This window comes from Sceloporus undulatus, chromosome 1 (assembly GCF_019175285.1).
Source record: "Sceloporus undulatus isolate JIND9_A2432 ecotype Alabama chromosome 1, SceUnd_v1.1, whole genome shotgun sequence".
NCBI lineage: Eukaryota > Metazoa > Chordata > Lepidosauria > Squamata > Phrynosomatidae > Sceloporus > Sceloporus undulatus.
Window position 1 is genome coordinate 137452049 of NC_056522.1, and position 22451 is coordinate 137474499.

Consider the following 22451-nt stretch of genomic DNA (forward strand, 5'->3'; position numbering starts at 1 on the left):
GTGAGAAAGCCTTATCAGCAGCTACTCCTAGGCCAGGGGTGGGCAAGTGCAAACAGGGCGGGGGGGGGCATAATTCCTTTCTGAACCCACCCAATAGAAAGCAGCAGCACATTTTGGCATATCCAAAGTGATGTGATGTCACATCTGGTTGTGATTTTGGCCAATTTTCAGTTTAATTTTTCTCTATTTTGATGGGGGCTGGCGGGCTGGTGAGTTAGGAGAAAAAATGTTTTCTTTTATGAGGTTTGGGGAGATCTGTGGTGGCCTGGAGGAAAAAATTCACTCCAAAATCAGCCCCTCAAATTATAATTTTTTGAGGGATCTGGTGCATTTGAGGGGGTTCCCTGAGCTGCACTTAGGCATTTCAAGGGCCTAATGCAGCATTGATCACGCCTGTTCTAGGCTATGGAAATATCTCCCAAAGAAGGCTTACTTGCCTCCCTGTCTGCTTTTTCTGTCAAGTAAAGACATTTTTTAAACAGACCTTCAGCTCTTAAGTAATTTGGATAAAAGGATACACAGCATCCGTGTTGCTTTATTTTAATATATAATATGTGCTTAATGTGTTTTAACAGTTTTAAATTAATGTTTCAATTGGATTTATTGTATAATGACTTTTAAACTTTTGTATTACATATTATTTTAGATACTGTGTTTGAATTTATACTATCAGCTGCTTTGGGTCCCATTTTGGGAGAAAGGCGAAACATAAATCAAATAAATTAATAAATAAGTTCAGTCTCTCAGCTGGTCAGAAGCAGAGTGCAAGTGCACAACAGAGAAAGATGATGCATTCTTACAATATGCAGGGTATTTCACAACATCCTTTTGTCCCACTCAGCTTAGCAAGTCTATCCACAATTTGTGCATATTTGGCCAGGTTTGGTACAAGGACAGTGGTATTCAGCAAAAGCCTCATGCAGTGGAAAACTGTGATCACTACTGTCTCATGACTGACAGGCCTTCACTTCTGCACCCATAAGCACAGCAGAAAAAAAAGCAATGTCTTTTGTTTTATTAATGTTTTATCTGGATTGATTATTTAATATTTTTTAAACTTTTGTATCACATATTGTTTTAGCTATTGTGTTTGAACTTATACTGTAAGTTGTTTTGGGTCCCATTTTGGGAGAAAGGCAAGACATAAATCAAATAAATTAATCAATGAATAAGTTCACTCTTTCATTTGGACCAAAACAGAGTGCAAATGCACAACAGATGAAGATGATGCACTCTTATGTTACGCAGGGTATGTTTCACAACATTCCTTTGTCCTCACTCAGCTCAGCACATCTGTACACAATTTGTGCATATCTGGCCAAGTTTGGCACAAGGATGTTGGCATCCTGCAACAGCCTCGTGCAGTGGAGGACTGTGATCACTACATGTCCCATGGCTGAAAGTTGTTCACTTCTGCACCCATAAACACAGTGGAAAAATCAATGCACAGACCTTGTTTCTGTGGAGCAGAAAGTAACAGAGTAATATCCCTTCCTCACATTCCCCTCCTGTCTTCACCTCAGACGGTGTCATGTTCTGGTTTGGACACAGGATCTCAAGATAGCACATGGGAGAGTTCCTTATGAGCATGTGCCTCTGAAAATACCTGAGACCAACCAAAGTCCCTTGAGACCAGAAGCTTGTCTCAGATTTCCTTCCTTTCTATAAAATGGAAAGCTTTAAGGGAACAGGCTTCATGTCTGAAACCTAGCATTCTTCTATCCAAGAACTCAGATTGGGAGCACTGATGGAAGAAAGCATACCAGTCCCATAAATAGTGGATGTCTTGGAGGTCAGTGCTTGCTTACTACTCAGCCTAGCTTAGGAGGCAACATTGTTACTCCAGGCTCAAAGGAGCCTTTATTCATCTATTATTTTATAAGCTACCTTTCCACCTCAGCTAGTAACCAAAGGGTTACTAAGGCATTGCAGACTGAGGAAGTTGGAAAACACATATGCAGCTCTCTGTTCTTGATGTGTTCTCCAACTGGGAAAGCTCTGCAGATGTCATTTCCCAGTGGCCTGATCTGCAGTGCTTCAGACACCCTATGGCTGGGATGCTGCCAGGCTGAAAAAGGAAGTTCTTTGGGATGGCATTATCAGATGCAACTATGACTCCAGAACTCTGTCATCATAGTTACATCTGATGATGCAGATGTAACAACAACAGGCCTTGCTGGGATGGGTCTTGGAGGCACTGTTGTATGGTGGCTCCAGTCTTTCTGGGACAGAGTCATTCAGCCCAATTAATCTTGGAGATCTTTTTCTCATGGGGGACCATCATGCCAAAACTCATGACAATAGTGGTAATGATGGTGGCATCTCCCAGTAGGAGTTAACCAAAGGCTTGAGAAGATTTTGAGAAGGCATTCAGGAACAAAGCACCAACATTCACTTCAGAGGTTAAAAATAGTAGTCACAGTCAAAACTGAGAAATAAATAAATGAAGGTCAGGTTCATATGAATGTTTGTTCATTCCATCACAGGGAGGGCAGCAGAAGCAAGCAGTATCATCTACACTGCATATCCAGAGACACAACATTCCTAATCACAACTATATAGACTTGAGGGCTTACACCTCCCAGAAGCAGAGAGCAATAAATATTGTACAGGACCTACAGAAGGGATTACTGGTTCTAAGATGGAGATAGGACTAGTCCCCTCAAATGACTGAGAAAGTAAAAATAGACCTATGCAGAGAACTGGACAAGGGGAGTGTGTCCCTGTTGGTCCTGCTGGATCTCTCAGCAGCTTTCAGTACCATTTACCACGGCATGCTTTTGGACTTAAGAGCACACCTATGCAGTGGTTCTGATCTTTCTTGGAGGGGCAAACTCAGAAGGTGATGTTGGGGAACTCCTGTCTGAACCCCTGGCAGTTGGCCTGTGGGGTCCCTCAAGGTTCTGTTGTGTCCCCCATTCTATTTTATTTAACATAGGATCATAGAGTTGGAAGAGACCACAAGGGCCATCCAGTCCAACCCCCTGCCATGCAAGAAATCTGGGAGAGGCCATCTGGAGTTTTGGGGCGCAGTGTCACCAGTATGTGGATGACCCTCAGCTCTATCTGTCCTTTCCATCTCATTCTAAGGAAGCTGTCTCTGTACTGAACCAGTGCCTGCTGTCAGTAATGGACTGGATGAGGGGAAACAAATTAAAACTTAACCCAGAAAAGACCGAGGTGCTCATGGTCAGTAATAAGACAGATCAGGGAATAGGGATCTTGCCTATGCTACATGGGGTTATACCCTCCCTGAAATCTCAGGCTCCTAGCTTGGGTGTTCTCCAGGACTCTACTCTGAACCTGGATGCTTGGGTTTCAGCAGTGGTCAGGAGTGCATGCTCACAGTTAAAACTTGTGCACCAGCTGTGCATGTTTCTTAGGATGCCCAATCTGGTTACAGTGACAGATGCCTTGGTTACATCCCATCTGGACTACTGTAATGCACTCTATGTGGAGCTGCCTTTGAAAACTGTTTGGAAACATCAGCAGATTGGAAATGCTGAGGCCAGAATGGTGAATGGAACCAGTTATAGGGAGCATGTAACTCCCTTGTTGAAACATCTTTACTGGCTACCAGTTCATTTCTGGCCACAATTTAAAGTGCTAGTTATGACCTATAAAGCCCTATACAGCTTAGGTCCAGATTATTTGAAGAACTGTATTTCCCCATATGAACATGTGAAAACACTAAGATCTTGGGGGGGAGGCTTTCTCTTGGTCCCACCACCCCACTGTCACAGGCTCACTGGGTGAGGACACGAGAGAGAGAGCCTTCTTGGTGGCTGCTCCTGTCCTCTGCAACTCCCTTCCACAGGAGGCTAGGCTGGACCCCTCCCTGCTTTCCTTTCATCGGCAAGTTGAGGCATTTTTATTTCAGCAGGCATTTGATATGGAATCATGGAGTATGTATGTTTTAGTTATGCCTTTTAACTTTGGTATGCTTTAATGTAATTTTATACTGTTTTTAGATTATTTAAATTTCATTGTAAATTTTTAAAATGTTTTTATCTGTGAACCGCCTTGGGTCTCTTCTGAGAGAAAGGCGACATACAAATGAAATAAATAAAACAGAAAACTGAATAATGAAGGCTGATAAGCCTTTACATGCATGGAAAGGATTTCTCAGACCAGTCTCCCTGGATAACAGGACTGAGAGACGAAACAGCCTCAGAACATGTCTGACTCATAACACCAGGGTTATGCTTTTCAGGAGTGGTGACTTGGGCATTTTTCTGTTACCTGATTTCATAGGTTCTCTTATTATCTTGGACCACTACAAAAGTTATTTTTACATGGCATCTTTACTCAAGGAATCTAGTATATATTATTCTTAAGTAAAGATGGACAGGCCTACAGTGTTACAAAAGGAATGCTTAGTTCAGAACCATTTAGGCATTCTTATCCAGCTCTAGTCATGTATAGTTAGATATGACTGATGTCATTAGAATATAAATGAAGATGTGCATGCACCCAGTCAAATTAAATCACTATAGAATACTGGATCATTTAGACCAGTATGTACTTTCACCAAGATTCATTTCCTGATCCAGCAAGTGTTCTGTTGTAGAAACCTACACATGGATCTCCTTATCAGGACTGGAGTGAGAGTGAGCAAGCCAACAGTTTCTCAACTGTTTATTTGTCCTTATCCTGTTCCTTTAGTGACAGTGATGTCATTGCCCTGTTATGTGTCTTCCACAAGCATTATTTTTTTTAGAAAGAAACAGAGTCCAAATGGTTAAAGCTAGATCTGCACAAATCTTCCTTAATGCCTAATAATCTTCCTCATATTTTCAAACATTAACCCAAATCGTCGCATTGAGACATTTCAAGTAAAAGATGCCTGCAAAGTTTGTTCAGCATTCTTTAGGCTTTTCATGCTGTTCAGCATTTTCTAAGCTTTACGTTTAAAGAAACCACGCAACTATGAACTTAAATTACTAGTTTCTTGGAGACACCTGCAGAAGATTAAAACAATAAAAGGTTCCCTCTTATACATGTTTACTCAGAAATAAGTTCAACAAGCTCAGATGAGTCTAGGGCATACTCCTCAGTGTTTGCTTCACAGTATAGAATAATGTAATAATGTAGTCTAATTCAGAAGGAAACATGTTTTACATCAGGATGTAAGTCATACATTCAGAGATTTGTGATATTTTTTATTCCCCCTTCACACCCTCCCCTCCCCTCACAAAACTTGTGAAACAAAAAGAAACTACTAGGAAACAAAAATCTTTTTAAAAGTAAGTGATAACAATACCCACTGTAGTATAGATAAATAATACTAATAAATATAGTCAATACATTTTATACTCACAACCAAGAAATATAAAATCTAAGGCATAATGGGAATGATAAAATGTAAGAAATGTCTCCTATCTCCTACTTTAATTATAAATGTAAGAATCTGAACAGTCCTCTGTTTTCTCCTCCAACATGCACTACTCTTTCTCTTATGCTCCAATGGCCATTCATTCCCACTAATATGTTTAATGAAAAAAGACTTATCCTGTACCTAATGCACGGGAAAAAAAGAAAGTGTCCAGAAGTATGGAGCTAATGCTTTGAAGAGTCCTAGCACTGCTGGGCATGGATCTTTAAGGCAGCTGTTCTTAACCTGTGGGTCATGACCCTTTTGGGGTTCACAGCGGTCGCCTAAGACCATCGGAAAACACATATTATGAAGTAGCAATGAACATAATTTTATGGTAAGGGATCACCACAACATGAGGAACGGTATAAGAAGGTTGAAAACCACCTTTCAGTTTTAAGGGGAAAACTGGAAACAGCATTCCAGAGGGTACGTAAGAGCAGTTTAAGCCACTGCCTCCTTGCCACGAGGCTCATTATTCTGGCATCCAAGGAAACTGGAAACTGATTACTCACAATGTCAAATCAGAGATAAAAATGCCAAGATGACAGGGGTGATGAAAGTTGGAAAAGACTGTCCTACAAAGCAGAACAAAAGGTGACAGGCGTCACAATGGCAAGGATACTAAAAATACTATCCGATCCCCAGTCAGCAGTCTGGCATCTTTTTTTACCTGTGCTGAGAAAGTGGCTGCTGGCGATGATGATGATGGAGGTGGCGAATCATGCTGACGGCTCTCTTCTTCCTCTGGGGAATTGTCCAGGAGAACTTTGCCGCTCTTGTTGAGTTTCCACATTATTGGGGAGGCGAAGGGTGGAAAGGTGGAGGGAGAGGACAAGGGGGGAGGCGGGAGAAAAGAGGTGGGTGAGCCTGTCTTATTTATCCCTGAGAAAGTGGAGAGAAGAAAGAGGAGGGGAAAATGGGAATGACTTGGCTGTTCAGGTTGCAACTGCCCTCTCTGGGCTGCATGCATCTCCACTGCAAAAATAATATTACACTGGGCTCTTGGTATCCGCTGGGGTTTGGTCCCAGGACTGCCCTGTGGGTACCAAAATCCCTGGATGCTCAGGTCCCATGAAGTACAACACCATAGTAAGACTGTGTTCCTTATAGTCCCTTATATAAAATGGCAAAATCAAGGTTCGCTTTTGAGAATTTATTATATTTTTTGGAATAGTATCAATCCATGGATGCATGAATCTGTGGATAAAAAAAATCAGTGGATGCGGAGGGCCAACTGTAATCCAGTTTGACACCACTTTAACTGCTCTGGCTCAATGCTATGGTATCCTGGGATTTGTAGTTTTGGTGAGACACTGGTCCTTCTCTGTCAGATAGCTCTGGTGCCACTGGAACGGCAGTTCCATAGCATGCAACCACAGCAGTTAAAGCAGTGTCAAAGTGGATTAGTTCTGTAATGTGGATGTCGCCCGGGAAGAAAAAATAAAGAGCACCCAGAGAGTCAGAGGGAAGAAGCCTGACCCTGGTCTGTGGGCAAAGAGGGGCTAGAAGAGGCAAAAGGAGTGGGGAAGAAGCAGGGTGACTGGTCCTCCTTTTCCAGGACCTGTTCTCCATTTCAGCCTTCCTTCCAGGAGGGATCCCCAAATGTCCTCCTTCTGAGCATCACTAAGAAACATGGATTTGCATTTCTAATGAGTGTTTTCAGCTTTCCTTGGGTCATGTCCTTCCCTTGAAGGCCCTCCACTTTGTGGGTCCTCTTTGTCCTCCATTTAGGGTGAGGACCTCTGGTTACCCACCAAAAGAAGAAGAAGAAAAAAGAGTGGAGAAAGTGACCCCACACTTTCCAGACTCATAACATTCAAACCATGGCATGCTTTGAAAGGGCAAGTAAGCGTCAGGAAAAAATAAAACCAAGAAGGTTTCCTTTCAGTAGAGGCAGTTTTGCACTCTGCCCATGCTCAGAGGCAGGAAAAAGAGGCTGAGGAAGAGGAAGAGGGGAGCTCCAAGGAAGAAAAGTCCATCCACATCATCATCATCATCATCATCATCATCCCTTTTTCAAAAGCCCAGCTGATTAAGGAGCCCCTCTTTGTTTGTTATTTAATTATTATTTTTATTTACTGTTTATTGTTTTGTTATTGGATTGTTGTTTAGAGCCACAGAGTTGGAAGAGGCCACAAGGGCCATCCAGTCCAACCCCATTTTGCCATGCAGGAACTCTCAACCAAACCAAAGTTTGTGTGGCTCTTTGCTATGGAATTCTAGGAGTTGGAGTTTGTTGTGGGCCCAGAGGGCCCCACAACAAACTCCAACTCCCAGAATTCCATAGCAAAGAGCCACACAGAGAGTGAAAGCGGTACCAAACCGGGTTATCTCTCCAGTGTGGATTCAGCAGCCCTGGTCTTCAGAGTGCAAAGCCAAGCTGTCTGTATCAAAATGGATGCCACCCCCGTCCTCCTCCTCCTCCTCCTGCTGGTGCTGCTGCTGCTGCTCACCTGCTCTGATGGAGGGGGTCCCTCTCCGCCACCGCAGCCATCGCCTCCTCCTCCTCCTCCGCCTGCCTGCCTCCCAGGCGCCGCCGCCGCCGCCGCTGCCATGTTTGCAGATGGAGGGCTGGCTGGGCGGAGGGAGGGAGGGAGAGGGAGTGGTGGAAGAGCCAGGCAGGCAGCGGGGCCGGAGGGGGAGAGACAGCAGGGGGAACGGCAGGGGGACGCAGCGAGGAGGAGCGGGAAAGGGCTTGCCTGGTTGCCACGGCAACGCCGCCCTCCGAGGCCCTGAGCAGCAGGGGAGTCCCCCCCCCCCAGCCAGGCCTCAAAGTGTCTTCTCCTCAGCAACAACCATCACCCCACCTCTGGGCACTCCTCTCCCTGTCCCCACACAAAGAGTGCCTTTCAGTAGATATATATGAACTATACATAATATATACACACATATACACATACTGTGTAATTATATAGATATAGATATATATACACACACATACATATACATACACTTACATATATCCACAGTCTTCCTCACATATATAATTACACAATGCCTCTAAATATACATACATATATATACATACACAGTGTGTATATATGTGTGTATATTGTGTGTGTGTGTGTATATATATATATATATATATATACACATACCCTCCTATGTACTGTGTGTGTATATGTATGTATGTATATATATATATATGTGTGTGTGTGTGTGTGTGTGTGTATATATATATATATTACTGTGTGTATATATACCTACATCGTATATGTAATATATAATTCCACAATGTTTTTTAATATACTGTGTATATATACTGTATACATATATGTATTTATACACACAGAGTCCCCTCATATATATACTTCCACCATGCTTTTAAATAAATATTTGTATGTATGTATGTACACTGTGTGTGTGTGTGTGTGTATATATATATATATACACACACACACACACACATACAGTCTCCCTCATATATATAGTTCCATATATATATATACATACATACATACATACAAGGAGTCTCCTTCCTATATGTTGTGTGTGTATATATATACACACACACACAGCATATATTGTCTCTATATATACCTACCTACAGTCTCCCTCATATATATAATTCCACAATACGTGTGTGTGTGTGTATGTATGTGTATATGTGTGTGTGTGTGTGTGTGTGTGTGTGTGTATATATACGGTGTGTGTGTGTGTCTTTATGTATATGTGTATATATATATATGTGTGTGTGTGTGTGTGTGTGTGTGTGCAAAGTCTCCCTCCTATATATAATTCCACAGTGCCTTTGAATATATGTATACTATATATATATATATGTATATATATATATATATATATCCACAGTCTCCCTCGTATATATATTTCCACAATACCTTTGAATATCTATATCTATATAGATATATCTACAAAGAGTCTCCCACATATATATAATCCCACATTGTCTTTGAATATACATGCACACATACACGCACATATATATACACATATATTTACATATGTATATATATGAGTGTATGAGTCAGTCTATAATCACACCCATATATTCAGTACGGACTAACACAACTACTGTATACCTCTTCATTCTTCCTTCTTTTAGTTCAGTGATTCCCAGACTTTGGTCCTCCAGATGTTTTGGACGTCAGCTTCCAGAATTGCTGACTGTTGGCCAAGCTGGCTGGGGCATCCGGGAGTTGAAGTCTAAAACACCTGGAAGAGCAAAATTATTTAGTTAGCCCCAAGGGTGCTGCAAGATCTCTTTGCATATTGTATATGCATATGTATATACTATACACACACACACACAAAATATACATATGTATGCATATGAGTGTGTGCGTGTATAATATACACACATATATACAGACTAACACAGCTATGCTTCTTTGTTCTTCATTCTTCTAGTTAGTCTCAAAGGTGCTGCAAGATCCTTTTGCATTCTGTAAATGCATATGTGTGTGTGTGTGTGTGTGTGTATATATATATATATGCACACACACAGACACACATATACTGACTATATATGAGTGTGTGTAAGAGAGAGTGTAAACACACACACACACACACACACACATTTATGCATATACACTACTATTGTTTTGTACCCTCAAATCATTTCCAGTTGGAGACCCCAAGGGGTTTTCCTAGCAAGATTTGTTCAGAAGGAGCTTGCCTTTGCCGTCCTCTGAGGCTGAGAGAGTGTGATTTGCCAAAAGTGGGTTTCCATGGCTGAATGGAGATTTGGACCCTGGTCTCCAAAATTTATAGTTCAGTGCTCTCTCAAACCACTACAACACACTGGTTCTCTTTCACAGACAGATACACACACACACGTCTAAGAGATTACCATGTGTACTCAACTATACACTGACCTCACGTATAAGTCGAGGGCACCAAAATTATGGATTTTGATATGACCCATGGATAAATTGAGGTTAAAACTTTGAGGCATGTAACAAAGCAAAGTTTCCAGGGGAAAAGCAAAGGAAAACAATGCCAAAGAGCTTACAAACGTTCAGCAGGCATAACTGTTTGTGGCCACACTAAAGGCTGGATGGATGAGAGAGTAGAGTTAGGGTCACTGCTTCCAGGACAGGTTACACTCTTCTTGACTTTCATCAGGAGATGTTCTTCTTTTTATAAGAGTTAAAGTACAGTATTTACATTGACACATGGATAAGCTGACTCAGGTTTTTGGAGTCAATTTTTGACTAAAATTTCTAGATTTATAGATGAGTAATATCCAATAGCAAACATTATTAAAAATATAACATGAGCAAAATGCTTCAGCTTCTCCCTTCTCCAGCTGATAAAAATGAGATGGCACTTTAAAACACTGTTTCCAGCACTGCAAATAGATACAACCATTCATCCTTCTCTGTCTGTTTGCAGTGCTGGAAACTGTGTTCTAAACTTGTCTGCCTCTCTCAACTTCAGCAACTGAAGACGTCTCTTTCTCTCCAAGTGATCTCTCTCCAGGTTATACTTCGATCTCTTCCTCAGTGACCCCTTCTCCCCATCACAAAGTTTGGAGCACACACGTGGCGGCACACTAAATTTTCAGATTTCTTCTCTGACACAACCAAAATCCTCCCCCAGACAGATCAGGGTTTAGTTCACCTCAAACTTCATTCTCAGTAGACAAGCACACTTTCCCACCTTTCACCCCCATTTTGCACAGAATGCCCCAGTAACAAATTTAGTACCTTTCCAGAACAATTTCACACTCCTAAGTGTGAGAGTAATAACTTGATTTGCTTCGGAATGGTTTTAAACTAAAGCGTGCACACGAATTTCTGTGGCATATTGGCTGGTGTGTTTTTGTGGACAAGAGTCCAACTTCATTCAGAAATAATATTTCTGCGAAAATATTTCCAGAGCATGTGAAGTTTGCCTCCTTACCATTTTCTTCACCTCAATTGACCAGTGAAATAGACTGTGTGGTTCATAAAAGCATAAGCCACAGTAAATGTGTTTGTCTTTTGCCAACCCTAAGTCTTCCTTGTTTTAGCATAATGAAAATGTCAATAAATAAATGTGTAATGTCATTTAGACGAATATAGTTTGTCTCTCAATTCATAAACATAGACCATGGGGGGAGGGGTGCATTGTCATATTGCAACTTTATATAAGTTGTTCTGAGTTTACCAACTACTACAAAGTTACACAGTCATGACACTCAATTATAGTAGTTGTATCTCTTTCCAGTAGCAAGCAGTCCCAGTGTGACTATCTGGGAGTGTAGCAGTACTAAAAGCATAGCTGTGTTAATCTGTTTCAGCATAAAAATATCTTTAAAACTCAGTCCACTATGAAATTACTCACTCTACGGGAAATTGATACTAGAAAATTATTTTTCACAGTCTTAAAGGTGTAGGGAGAACTTGCAGCACCTTTGAGACTAAGGGGCTCTACAAACAGCCCCAAAAGGGCAGCCTCCAGCTGCCCCTTCTTCAGCCAGATCAGGGCTGCAGCAACCACACGCTGTGGCTCTGATCTGGCCTTTCCAGGGCATGAAAAGGAGCTGCAAGAAGCAGCTCCTTTTTGTGCCCTGAAAAGGGGGGTGATAGCCATGGCACCACAGCTATACGGTGCTCCTTTGGCACTGCATCGTGCGGACGCAGTGCCGGAGGAGCACCATGGTGCTGCACGGCATGTGAAGCGGCACGTGGCTTCATGGTGTCATGGGGAAGGAATCGGGGCATTGTGTGGCCATGATGCCCCAACCCTGACCCCAGGCCAGCCTTAATGAAGAGCCCCTAACTGAAATAAAGAAGTTGGCAGCATGAACTTTCATAGACTTCAGTCTACTTCCTCAGATGCATATAAGGTGCTCTTAAAGGTGGATCAGGATCCCTTTATATCTTTTAATGTCTGGAAGAGTGCTTCTTTTTCTCATGTCCAGCTTGGAGACTTCCCATAGGCATATTATTGGACATAATAGGAATACACTGTAGTAAAGAGTCCTTTAGTCTAATCTGACCGCACTCTTTATATGCCCATATGATGTGCAACTGTTATCATCTATGAAACCAATCTCCATTTCTGTGGTACAACACATATGGTATACATTAATAAGAAAAGCGTTGAGCCATACAGTAACTTAATGACAGGAGGGTTTTTATAGATGATTTTTCTCCCTGTAAAATTCTATTGGAAAACCACAGATCTACCACAAGTGAAAATAAATTACAATTCCTTTGCGGTTGTTGTGTGCCTTCAAGTCATTGTGTGCCTTCAGGTCATTTCCTCCTTCTTATTGCAATCCCTAAGGTGAACCTCTATCATTGACTTTTCTTGGCAAGATTTGTTCATACGGGGTTGACCTTTGCCTTCCTCTCAGGGGTCATTCAGACAATTTGTGTCTGTGTGTGTGTGTGTGTGAAATCATCTCACTCACGCAATCTGGATTTGCTATTTAAATACCTTTCTCTTCAAACACCTTTACCACTTAAAGAAGCAAGGTACTCCAGATATTAAATGCACTCTAATCTTTCAGTGATCAGATGTAAGAATGGGACTTCCCTGTTAAGGACTCCAATGTGTTGTGCCAGGAGTTACTATGAAACCACACTGATGCGCATCTCTGCAAGTTAGATTGCTCACATGTGTAAGCATTCGAATAAAAATGGAGTCAATAATGTAAATGCATTTGGAACATGTTCAAGGCATGCAGCATTTTATCCCAGGCCTATTTGGGTCTATATGCATTGGTTATTTACACTACTGATGATATGGATCTTTTTTAAAAAAAAACACAGGGAAAACCCCAATATTGATTATCCAAGATTAAATGTTCCCCTCCCCCAAACTTTATTGGGTGCATTCAGGATGCGTGTGAACAACAGAGGGCTAATTCACACTATGAAATAACCCGATTTGGGAACCAGGATATTTCCCTGTCGTCTAGACTTGCACCAATTGTACTCAGTGCAGTTTGTGAGGGGGCCCACCGAATGGGCCATTTAAACCAGTGCATTTGGCACTGGACCTCTTAGCGGTTCTTTTTTAAAGAACCGCAACGATCCACATCTCCGATAGTGTAAATGCACTATTAGATCAATTCAGATCATGCAGCCACAGTTCAGGAAATGGAGATGCCTCTATTTTGATCCAGAACAGTGGCAAATGGGAACTTCAAACTGGATTTAATTATCATAGAATCATAGAATCAGAGTTGGAAGAGACCACAAGGGCCATCCAGTCCAACCCCTGCCATGCAGGAAATCCAAATCAAAGGATCCCCGACGACAGATGGCCATCCAGCCTCCGTTTGAAGACCTCCAAGGAGGGAGACTCCACTACACTCCGAGGGAGTTTGTTCCACTGTTGAACAGCCCTTACTGTCAGGAAGGTCCTCCTAATGTTGAGGTGGAATCTCTTTTCCTGCAGCTTGCATCCATTGCTCCGGGTCCTAGTCTCTGGAGCAGCAGAAAACAAGCTTGCTCCTTCCTCAATATGACATCCCTTCAAATATTTAAACAGAGCTATCATATCACCTCTTAACCTTCTTTTCTCCAGGCTAAACATCCCTAGCTCCCTAAGGCGTTCCTCATAGGGCAAGGTTTCCAGACCCTTCACCATTTTAGTCGCCCTCCTTTGGACACACTCCAGTTTCTCAATGTCCTTTATGAATTGTGGCGCCCAGAACTGGACACAATATTCCAGGTGGGGCCTGACCAGAGCAGAATATAGTAGCACTATTACTTCCCTTGATCTAGACACTATACTTCTATTGATGCAGCCTAAAATCGCATTGGTCTTGTTGGCTGCCGCATCGCACTGTTGACTCATGTTCAACTTGTGGTCTACTTGGACTCCTAGATCCTTTTCACATGTTGTCTCCTTAAGCCAGGTGTCCCCCATCCTATATCTGTGCATTTCATTTTTTCGCCCTAAGTGCAGTACCTTACATTTCTCTCTGTTGAAGTTCATTTTGTTAGCTGTGGCCCAGCTTCTAGTCTATTCAGGTCATTTTGAATTTTGATCCTGTCCTCTGGAGTATTAGCTATTCCTCCTAATTTGGTGTCATCTGCAAATTTGATAAGTATTCCCCCAATTTTTTCCTCCAAGTCATTGATAAAGATGTTGAACAGTACTGCCTCAGAGAGATTTGTTGCCTTAAAACGTAGTGAGAATGGTGAATCGATTTTGAATCGATTCACAGATGTGAATCTCTCAATGCAAAAAACGTAAGTGTGACTGACCCTGGAGACTCATTCTGGATTCATCCTGGATTATTTTTGCAGTGTGGATAACACTTGAGGTTGAGAGAGCCTCAAGATCATCCAGTGGGTTCAATAGCTGAGCAGGAATTTTAACCCTGGTTTCCTTAACTGTAGTCCAATGCTCAAACCACACCATGCTGGCTCTCTGTAATTCCTTTAGTTATTATTGAAACATATACTCTGTGTTCAAAGAAGTAATGGATGCAGAAAAGAGAATGAATTTCTCAAACACAGGCCTCCAATTTCCACATCTTCTTTCATGACCAGTTTAAATACCTTTCTCCTCAAATACCTTTACCACTTAAAGGAGCAAGGTACTCAAGGCATTAAAAGCACTCTCATCCTTCAGTGATCATATGTAAGAATGGGACTTCCCTGCTAAGCATGAAAGCGGTTGTGGCAGGAATAACGTTTGAGTGGGCATGCTTGAAACTGAACTGTAATTTACATGCCTGAAAGCTTTTCCATTGGTGTCTACATCTGCGTTAAGACATGCAAAACAAAATGTATGTGAGAAAAGTGGGCTGAGATTGCATGTAGCCACCAAGTTGTGAGGTGGATTTCTTTGGTTTTGGCCACCAAATCAGTGTAGAAGAACTCTGGCTCGGGGTACATCTGGGACTTTTATGGTACGTCTAGGCTCTGTTTGAAGACTCCAGCCCACAATTTGCTGTGAGAGGATTTTGGGTGAAGGATAGTGAGCTCTCTCTGTTACATGAGTAAATATCTGTTGCATTCATTAATCATCAATAGGAATCTTCTCAAGGGATTGAACTATGATTTCCTCACACCAAAAAACATGGGCCTCTTTCCCACTACCTTTTAAACAGGATCACAATTCGGTTTGAACTGATTCATATGATCCTGGTTCCCACTTAAATCAAATTTCTGAAGCGATTCGGCAAGAGGGGCCATGCACCAGACCCATTTAACCCACATGTTTTTGAAGCTGATGTTTTCTGCGTCTTTTTTGATAAATAAATTCTGCGCAATTGTTCACCAGATGTGGATCGGAATTGATTTAAATTTGCTGGAGCGGGTCCATTTTGAACTGATTCATTTGTGAATGGGAACCACAACTGGGTTATTTTACAGGGAAAAATGTGTTTGAGGCAAATGTAGTGGGAACCATGTTCTGCTGTCGAATGGATCCATCGATTTGGATTACAAACAGACTTTTTTGTAAGTGGGAATAAGGCCATGGATTCATCCCCTACTGAACTATTACCTTTTTCTGGTTATTAAATTAGAACCACATATAGCATGAAAGACATAGTCTGGCATAGTGGTTAGAATGTTAGACTATGACTTTGGAGACCCAGGTTCGATTCCCAGCTCGGTCATCAACCAGCTGAATGACTGGTTAAATCACATGCTCTCAGCCTCAAGGAAAGGCACACAAAAACATCAATAGCATAAAAATACCCCCAAGCACATTTGCTACTAGATTTGGGCTAAGCCTTCTTATTCACCACTCCAGGAAGCAAGTGCCTCATTGTTCATGTGTAGATCCTTGGTAATGGTTTTATTTGTTTTTGTTGTGTGCCTTCAAATTGTTTCTGACTTATAGTTACCCAACGACAAACCTGTCATGGGTTTTTCTTGGCAAGATTTATTCAGAGGAGGTTTCCCACTGCCTTCCCCTGAGGCTGAGAGTATGTGACTTGCCCGAGGTCACCCAGTGGGTTTCATGACTGAGCTGGGAACAGAATCCTGTCTCCAAAATCATAATTCAAGACTCAAAGCACTACACCATGCTGGTTCTCAGGAAAATTATATAGTAATATATCTAAATATAAATCAATTATATAGTACACTGTATTGTGTTTTATAAAGCCTCTTAGCTTCCCTGGACTCTTTGTGAGCTGGGTAGAAATATGAATGAATACATTCATATTTAATACACCATAGTGAAACAGAATGACATCCTTTCATATGCCAGTTTCAGTCCATTTTAGCTAAAGTGTTTTTCCATAAAGGCTACAATTAGTGTTATGTACAATCTAAAGAGTTTTTCTATAAAGAATACAAGTAATGTTATGTACTACGCCATATGGGTCAATTTCTAATCTTTTTTCCATCTAATATTAAATATTATCCCTGCAAACCGTTAGCACTTAAAACACTCCCTCCCATGATAAAACTTGTATAAGTGGATGCTAAAACAATAATCTTGTATCTAGTTACAGTGACATAGAAACTTATAAATGCTTTTTCTTCTCTGTGCATAAATATTTTGCTTTGGGAAAGACATTTTGTTCTTTTTGGTCTTTACATATTTCTTCAGTGATGGAACAGTAAAAGCAGCTAAGAGTTTCTTGTTCTTTGATGAATATCAGTGCTTGGGGCATAGGAGCTTTAAGAGATAAAAGTACTTACCTAAGGCTTAATGCAGCCGTAATATTATCTTCATATAAAAGGTAAATGGTTTTGATACTTTGCTAGTATTTTTTTTTATATTCCACTTTTCTGGAGGAAGGATGGTTTAACTCCAGATTTCTTACTTTCATACTGTTAAACGGTTAGTCTTAGGCATCACATGCCTGACCATCTTTTCACTATATCTGGCTAAGACATAATCCTTCCATCTCTGTAAGGTAGAACCATATTTACTAGGATCAGCTCCCTTTTGTTGATTCCCCCCCCCCCATCTTAGTCAAAGGTCCAAGGAGAGCTGGCTATGGCAATAATCAAGAGGCTCTTCTTACATTCTGGCTGATCCTATACTGAGCAGCAGACCATAGAGCTGAGCCTGTTCAATTTCATGTTGGCCTGTCAGCTAGCTTTTGCTGGGGTTCCTTACGAGTGGGGAAGGATGGAGGAAGTAATTCTGATAGTGAAGAATGATGTTGAAGATGATCAGCTGGCCATTGAGAGGGGAGAAGAAATTACTCCAGTTGGAGTACAGCCTCCCTTTTCTTCCCCAAGAAGCTCATAACAACAGCATTTTCATAAGCTCTGATATGCTCCCATTTTCAAAATTGGAAAATGGGGCAGGGCATTTAGTGGTGGAGCCAACGTGGTATAGTCGTTTGAGGGTTACACTACAGCTCTTGAGAACAGGGTTGAAATCCCCACTCAGCCATGGAAACCCACTGGGTGATCTTGGGGAAATTGAAATCTATTCCCCTGTTACTTAAAACCACCAGACCTGGTCCTAACCTGTGGGGCAGAAGAGAACAGCATTTCACCTTACTCTCTGTTAAAGCCCATGATATACTTAAAGAATGTGATCATGTCATTCCTCAGTCACCTCTTCACCAAGCTGAACATGCCCAGCTCTTTCACCTTTTCCTCATATGCTTTGTTCTCCATACTTCTTGTCATCCTTGTTGCCCTTGTCTGAACCCACTCCAATTTGACTATATCCTTCCTAAATGAGGTGCCCAGAAGTGAACACAGTACTCCAGATGAGGCCTGAACAGCACAGAATATAGTGGGACTATTACATCCCTTGACTTGGAAACTTTGCTTCCACTAATGAAGGCTAGAAAAAGCATTCACCATCTTTGCTGCAGTATCATACTGCTAGATCATATTCAACTTATGATAAACAATAATCCCGTGATCCTTTTTGCATATATTACTGCTGAGCCATGTATCCCCCATCCTATACCTGTACATTAGGTTTTTGTGGCCTAAATGTAGAATTTTGCATTTGTCTCTACTGAATTTCCTTTTGTTAATTCCTGCCCTATTTTGTAGTTTATCAAGCTCCTTTTCAATTTTGAATAGTATTCCTATCTTCCAATGCAGTGCCCCCCCCCAGTTTTTATCATCTGCAAACTTGATAAAGATTCCTTGATCCTTGTGAGGATGAGGTAAGGCAGGTTTGCAGGAGCAATATATTATAATAGGTTTCTTCGGTGTCCAAACGTCACTTTTAAAAGTTACTGTTCTCTCAAGACCTTTCAAGGTTAGCAGAAAGAATAAATGGGCTTGGTAGAAAAGCTGTCTCATCTTCTAATAGAAAAGCATCCCCCCTTTAGTAGCAATACAACAGTTTGTAGCAGTGGGATATCCAATTTCAAAGCCATAACATTTTATGTATAGCAACATAGTTCAGAATTCAGTTTTATTCCTCCTTAGCCTCAAATCAATATACTTCTTGGAAGATATGTGGAAAATACGTTATGCTTTGAAAACTTGATAGAGTCATTGGAACTGCCAGGGATTTTGAATGGAGTAATAACTCTGAGATGGTAGATTAGCAGTCAGAGGTGATGTAGGGTGACATCCATAGGCATTTATTTTGAGAACATCACAGCAGTTTGCTTTTTGTTGACTTGTCATTTGCTTTAAATAGTCACAGTGGGACACCATATCTAAATAGAGAAGCAGGAGTTGGGGTAAAAAATAATTTGCTGCCTGAGGCAAAAGATTCATGGCACCCTATCTATCCCATTCCAGCTGTAGACGTCAACTTGAGTGATGTCTGAATCTTGCTTCAATACTTCCAGTGGAATAATGACCATGATCCCACCTTAGGATAGAAGCCTAGTGTAGGAGTTACAGAAGAGGCTATGGGGAACCCACAACAATATCTTCTAACACCTTCCAGTATTGCCCACCTAAAACAGCCACTTCTAATCTGGCTTTCAGGGGAGGGACAGTTTCCAAGAAAATGCAAATAACATCAAGAAAAGCTATAACCCATGGATAAAAGAAAAATCTCACCATAAATAAATATATATTATAAATGTGCTACAGGTTGAGTATTCCTTACCCAGAATTCCAAAAATTGTTCACATGAGTGACTGAGATAGTGACAACTTTGCTGTCTGACAGTTCAGTGTACACAAACTTTGTTGCATTCATATTTAAAATCTTATATGTAAAATTACCTTCAAGCTATGGTATAAAGTGTATACAAAATTAGTTTCTTGCTTAGATTTGGGTTCCATCTCCAAGATATTTCATTATGTCTATGCAAATATTCCAAAATCTAATAAAATAAAATAAATTGATATCCAAAACATTTTGGTCCCATGCACTTTGGATAAGGGAGACTCAATTTGTATCTCTATAATACAGCACACTTAAAATATATTCAAAAATAAACAGTCCCAATGTTTAAAAAATGGTCCATGATAATCAAGTTAGTCAAATTAAATCTACCAATTAAAGCAACCATAGCCTTTGTTGCTAAATGTGCTACATGTATTTGCCATCATCAGCAATGACATGGAAGCAGAAGAGGACAACATATGTCTAATGACACTGATCAAATGCTATGCAAAAGAAAATATGAAAAAAGACAAGGAGTTTTGTGGCCCTTTAAAGACATACTTTTTATTGTGGCAAAAGCATTTGTGGACTAGAGACCAGGGTTCTCAAAAAGGCATAAATATTGAATTGCACAGTGAGCCCTGCATGAATATTCACATGCTCTGTTGACTGAATGGCCTGTTTAGTGACTGACATCTGTTTTACAACCTGAGATGCAGTTGCCAAGACAGTTGAAAATTGAGCTTCAGGTACTTGTGGTGAACTCTAGTTATGGACTTTATATCCCCATGCAATTCCTGACTAATTCCAAAAGAAACATGTGATTTCCTTCATGGAATTAGATATTGCATCTGTGATGGATACACATGTAGAAGGAAGTCCTGCTTGTGCTTTAGGATATATTAATGTCATCAGTATTAGTCACAGATTGTTCTAATATATACCCATCAAAAGAGTTGACCAAGCCTTATGTATTCATTGTTGTTATCATGAAGATGCCTCCATCAAGTGAAACTGGTGGAGGGACTTTCCATCCAACGTACTGGAAGCAGAGAATAGATTCACCACCATGGAGGTGGAAATCCACTCTTGATTTAACAGCTTCTGCAGTTGCTCCAAATTGAATGGAATCTCTCCTGGCCTTGGACTCTCTATAACTTCAGCAGTTCTCATTCAACTCCAAGCTTTTGTGCGAGCAGAAGAAGTAGCATCAAGAGTATATTTACTTCCCTGTGATGTGGCTTACCGCACCATTGCAACACACCAGTTATCAGTTGTGGAATACAAGGTCACCTCAAAAACAAGCAAACCTAGCACAAAATCATATCTTACTTAAAAAGAAGCAGTGTGACTCATGCTGTATTTTGATGTTCAGTAGAAAGCTCCCTTATAGTTCATCAGATCACCACTCCATTTAGCTTAGTACTGTTGACAGTGGCCCAAAATGCACAGACCAAATAAGGCAGCTTCCAGTATGGCTTTGCACGATACATGCCTCTAAAGTGGCCAGAGACCACTCCTTCTGTGCCATGTGCTTCAGCTCAGTGTCTGGTAGTAGGTCTCCAGGGTTTCACATAGGGGTTTCTCCAGCTGTACTAAGAGATACCAGGAACTTGGAAAGCCTATGCTCTACTACAAGGGACGTTATCAGACAAGGGAAATCGGAAGTATAATCCAATGGCAATCCGAACACAATCATGGAGTTTAACATTAGTGCGTGATAGACTACCACACACAATTTTGGGCAATGGGAAGTCAGTCTGAATGCAATCATGAGGTTTCGCGTTATTGCACGAGACGTGATCACACACAATTTTGGGCAATGGCAAGCTATTTTCGGGCAATGGGAAGTCAGTTCAAACACAATTCGAATTCACGTAAATTCGCTGAACTAGCGAATTCACGTGAATGTTCTGGCCCCACTTTCTTTTCATTTTAAATTAAGAGAAATTCCTCCCGTGTGATAAACTCCAAGGCTACATCCCTACCCCACACCGTCTAGGGATAGACTCCACTACTAGGACTTTGTGTTGTAATTGTCTTGCCCATGATGTTTATAGCTTCCCATGATGAATGAGGCTTTTGTTGTGCATTCATGACATCCTATGGAACTTTACAGGTACCTCCAGACGCTATCATCCATTTGTAACCCTGTCTCATCACTTCTACCATTTTTTATCATATCACAGAAAATCCATTATGGAGGAAAAAATAGAAAATAATTCCCTTTTAAATATATATATTTGTAGCATTTAGATCTATGTCTCTGAAACCACCCACAAATGTATTCTTCTAGTCAGGTTTGGGGGGGGGGGAAGAATTAAATTTATGGGCAACTTTTTCATTTTTTCACCTTACTAAAGTTCAGATGTTAATTCAAGCCTATAATATGACCCCACACTGTTTTTCTTAACAACTACAGTTGAAGTCAAAGCTTGTGTTCTGTGCAAACAGAAACAGCAGCACCTCTAATAATTATTAAGCTTAAGAACAACCAGAAAAAAACCTCCTTGTATAAATCATTAACCAAACAAATGGTTTTCTAAGTAAAATTTTGTTATAAAATATCTCTTAATAAAGTCCAGATTTATTTCTGTCGTACAAATATGAGCTTCAGGATTCTTTAAAAATATATAAATTATATAATATATTACATAAATACATAATAAACTTCTGAAAAAGTAACCTTAACATTTGTCTGTGCATTGCAATTTATGTAATATGTTATATTTATATAAGTGTACACACATACATATACAATTCCTATATATACTCCTAAATGCATCCCTACATATATTTCTGTGTCTTAGATATGATTACTAATTCTTTGAGTTAGGAGAAGTTCCTTTTTGTCCTACAATTCACAGATTTTCCACCCAATATCTAGAGATTATTGGGAGTTGCAGTGAAAAAAAAATCACTTAGACATCAGTAATATTACTACTAATAGATATCAAGTCATATCCAAGCTGAAGACTGTAATGTTTTTTGTTACTAGCATCCATAAGAACTATCCAGTATGTTGGAATATTCCTGCACTTGCAATTTACATTTATTTACTATGCAAACCCTTGCTTTTAAATTGTAGAATCAGATCTATGGTTGTTATAATAAAATGTATGTATGTATGTATGTAACTTTTTCAAGCTCTAATA

The 22451-nt window shown here is 40.6% G+C and overlaps 1 protein-coding gene across 3 annotated transcripts in view; it reads right to left on the reverse strand.

Annotated features, from left to right (window-relative positions):
• The window catches only part of LOC121929684 (testis development related protein), a 42632-nt gene extending 34674 nt beyond the window's left edge, over nt 1–7958 (reverse strand). Inside the window, exons 1-2 of one of the 3 annotated variants that reach the window (XM_042465508.1) lie at nt 7831–7958; nt 6048–6259 (exon numbers count right to left, since the gene is read on the reverse strand). In XM_042465508.1, coding sequence (XP_042321442.1) covers nt 6048–6170 — 123 coding nt within the window. In that variant the 5' untranslated portion in view covers nt 6171–6259; nt 7831–7958. The other 2 variants (XM_042465517.1, XM_042465527.1) reach the window with 2 other exon arrangements.
• Between the last annotated feature and the right edge of the window lie 14493 nt (nt 7959–22451).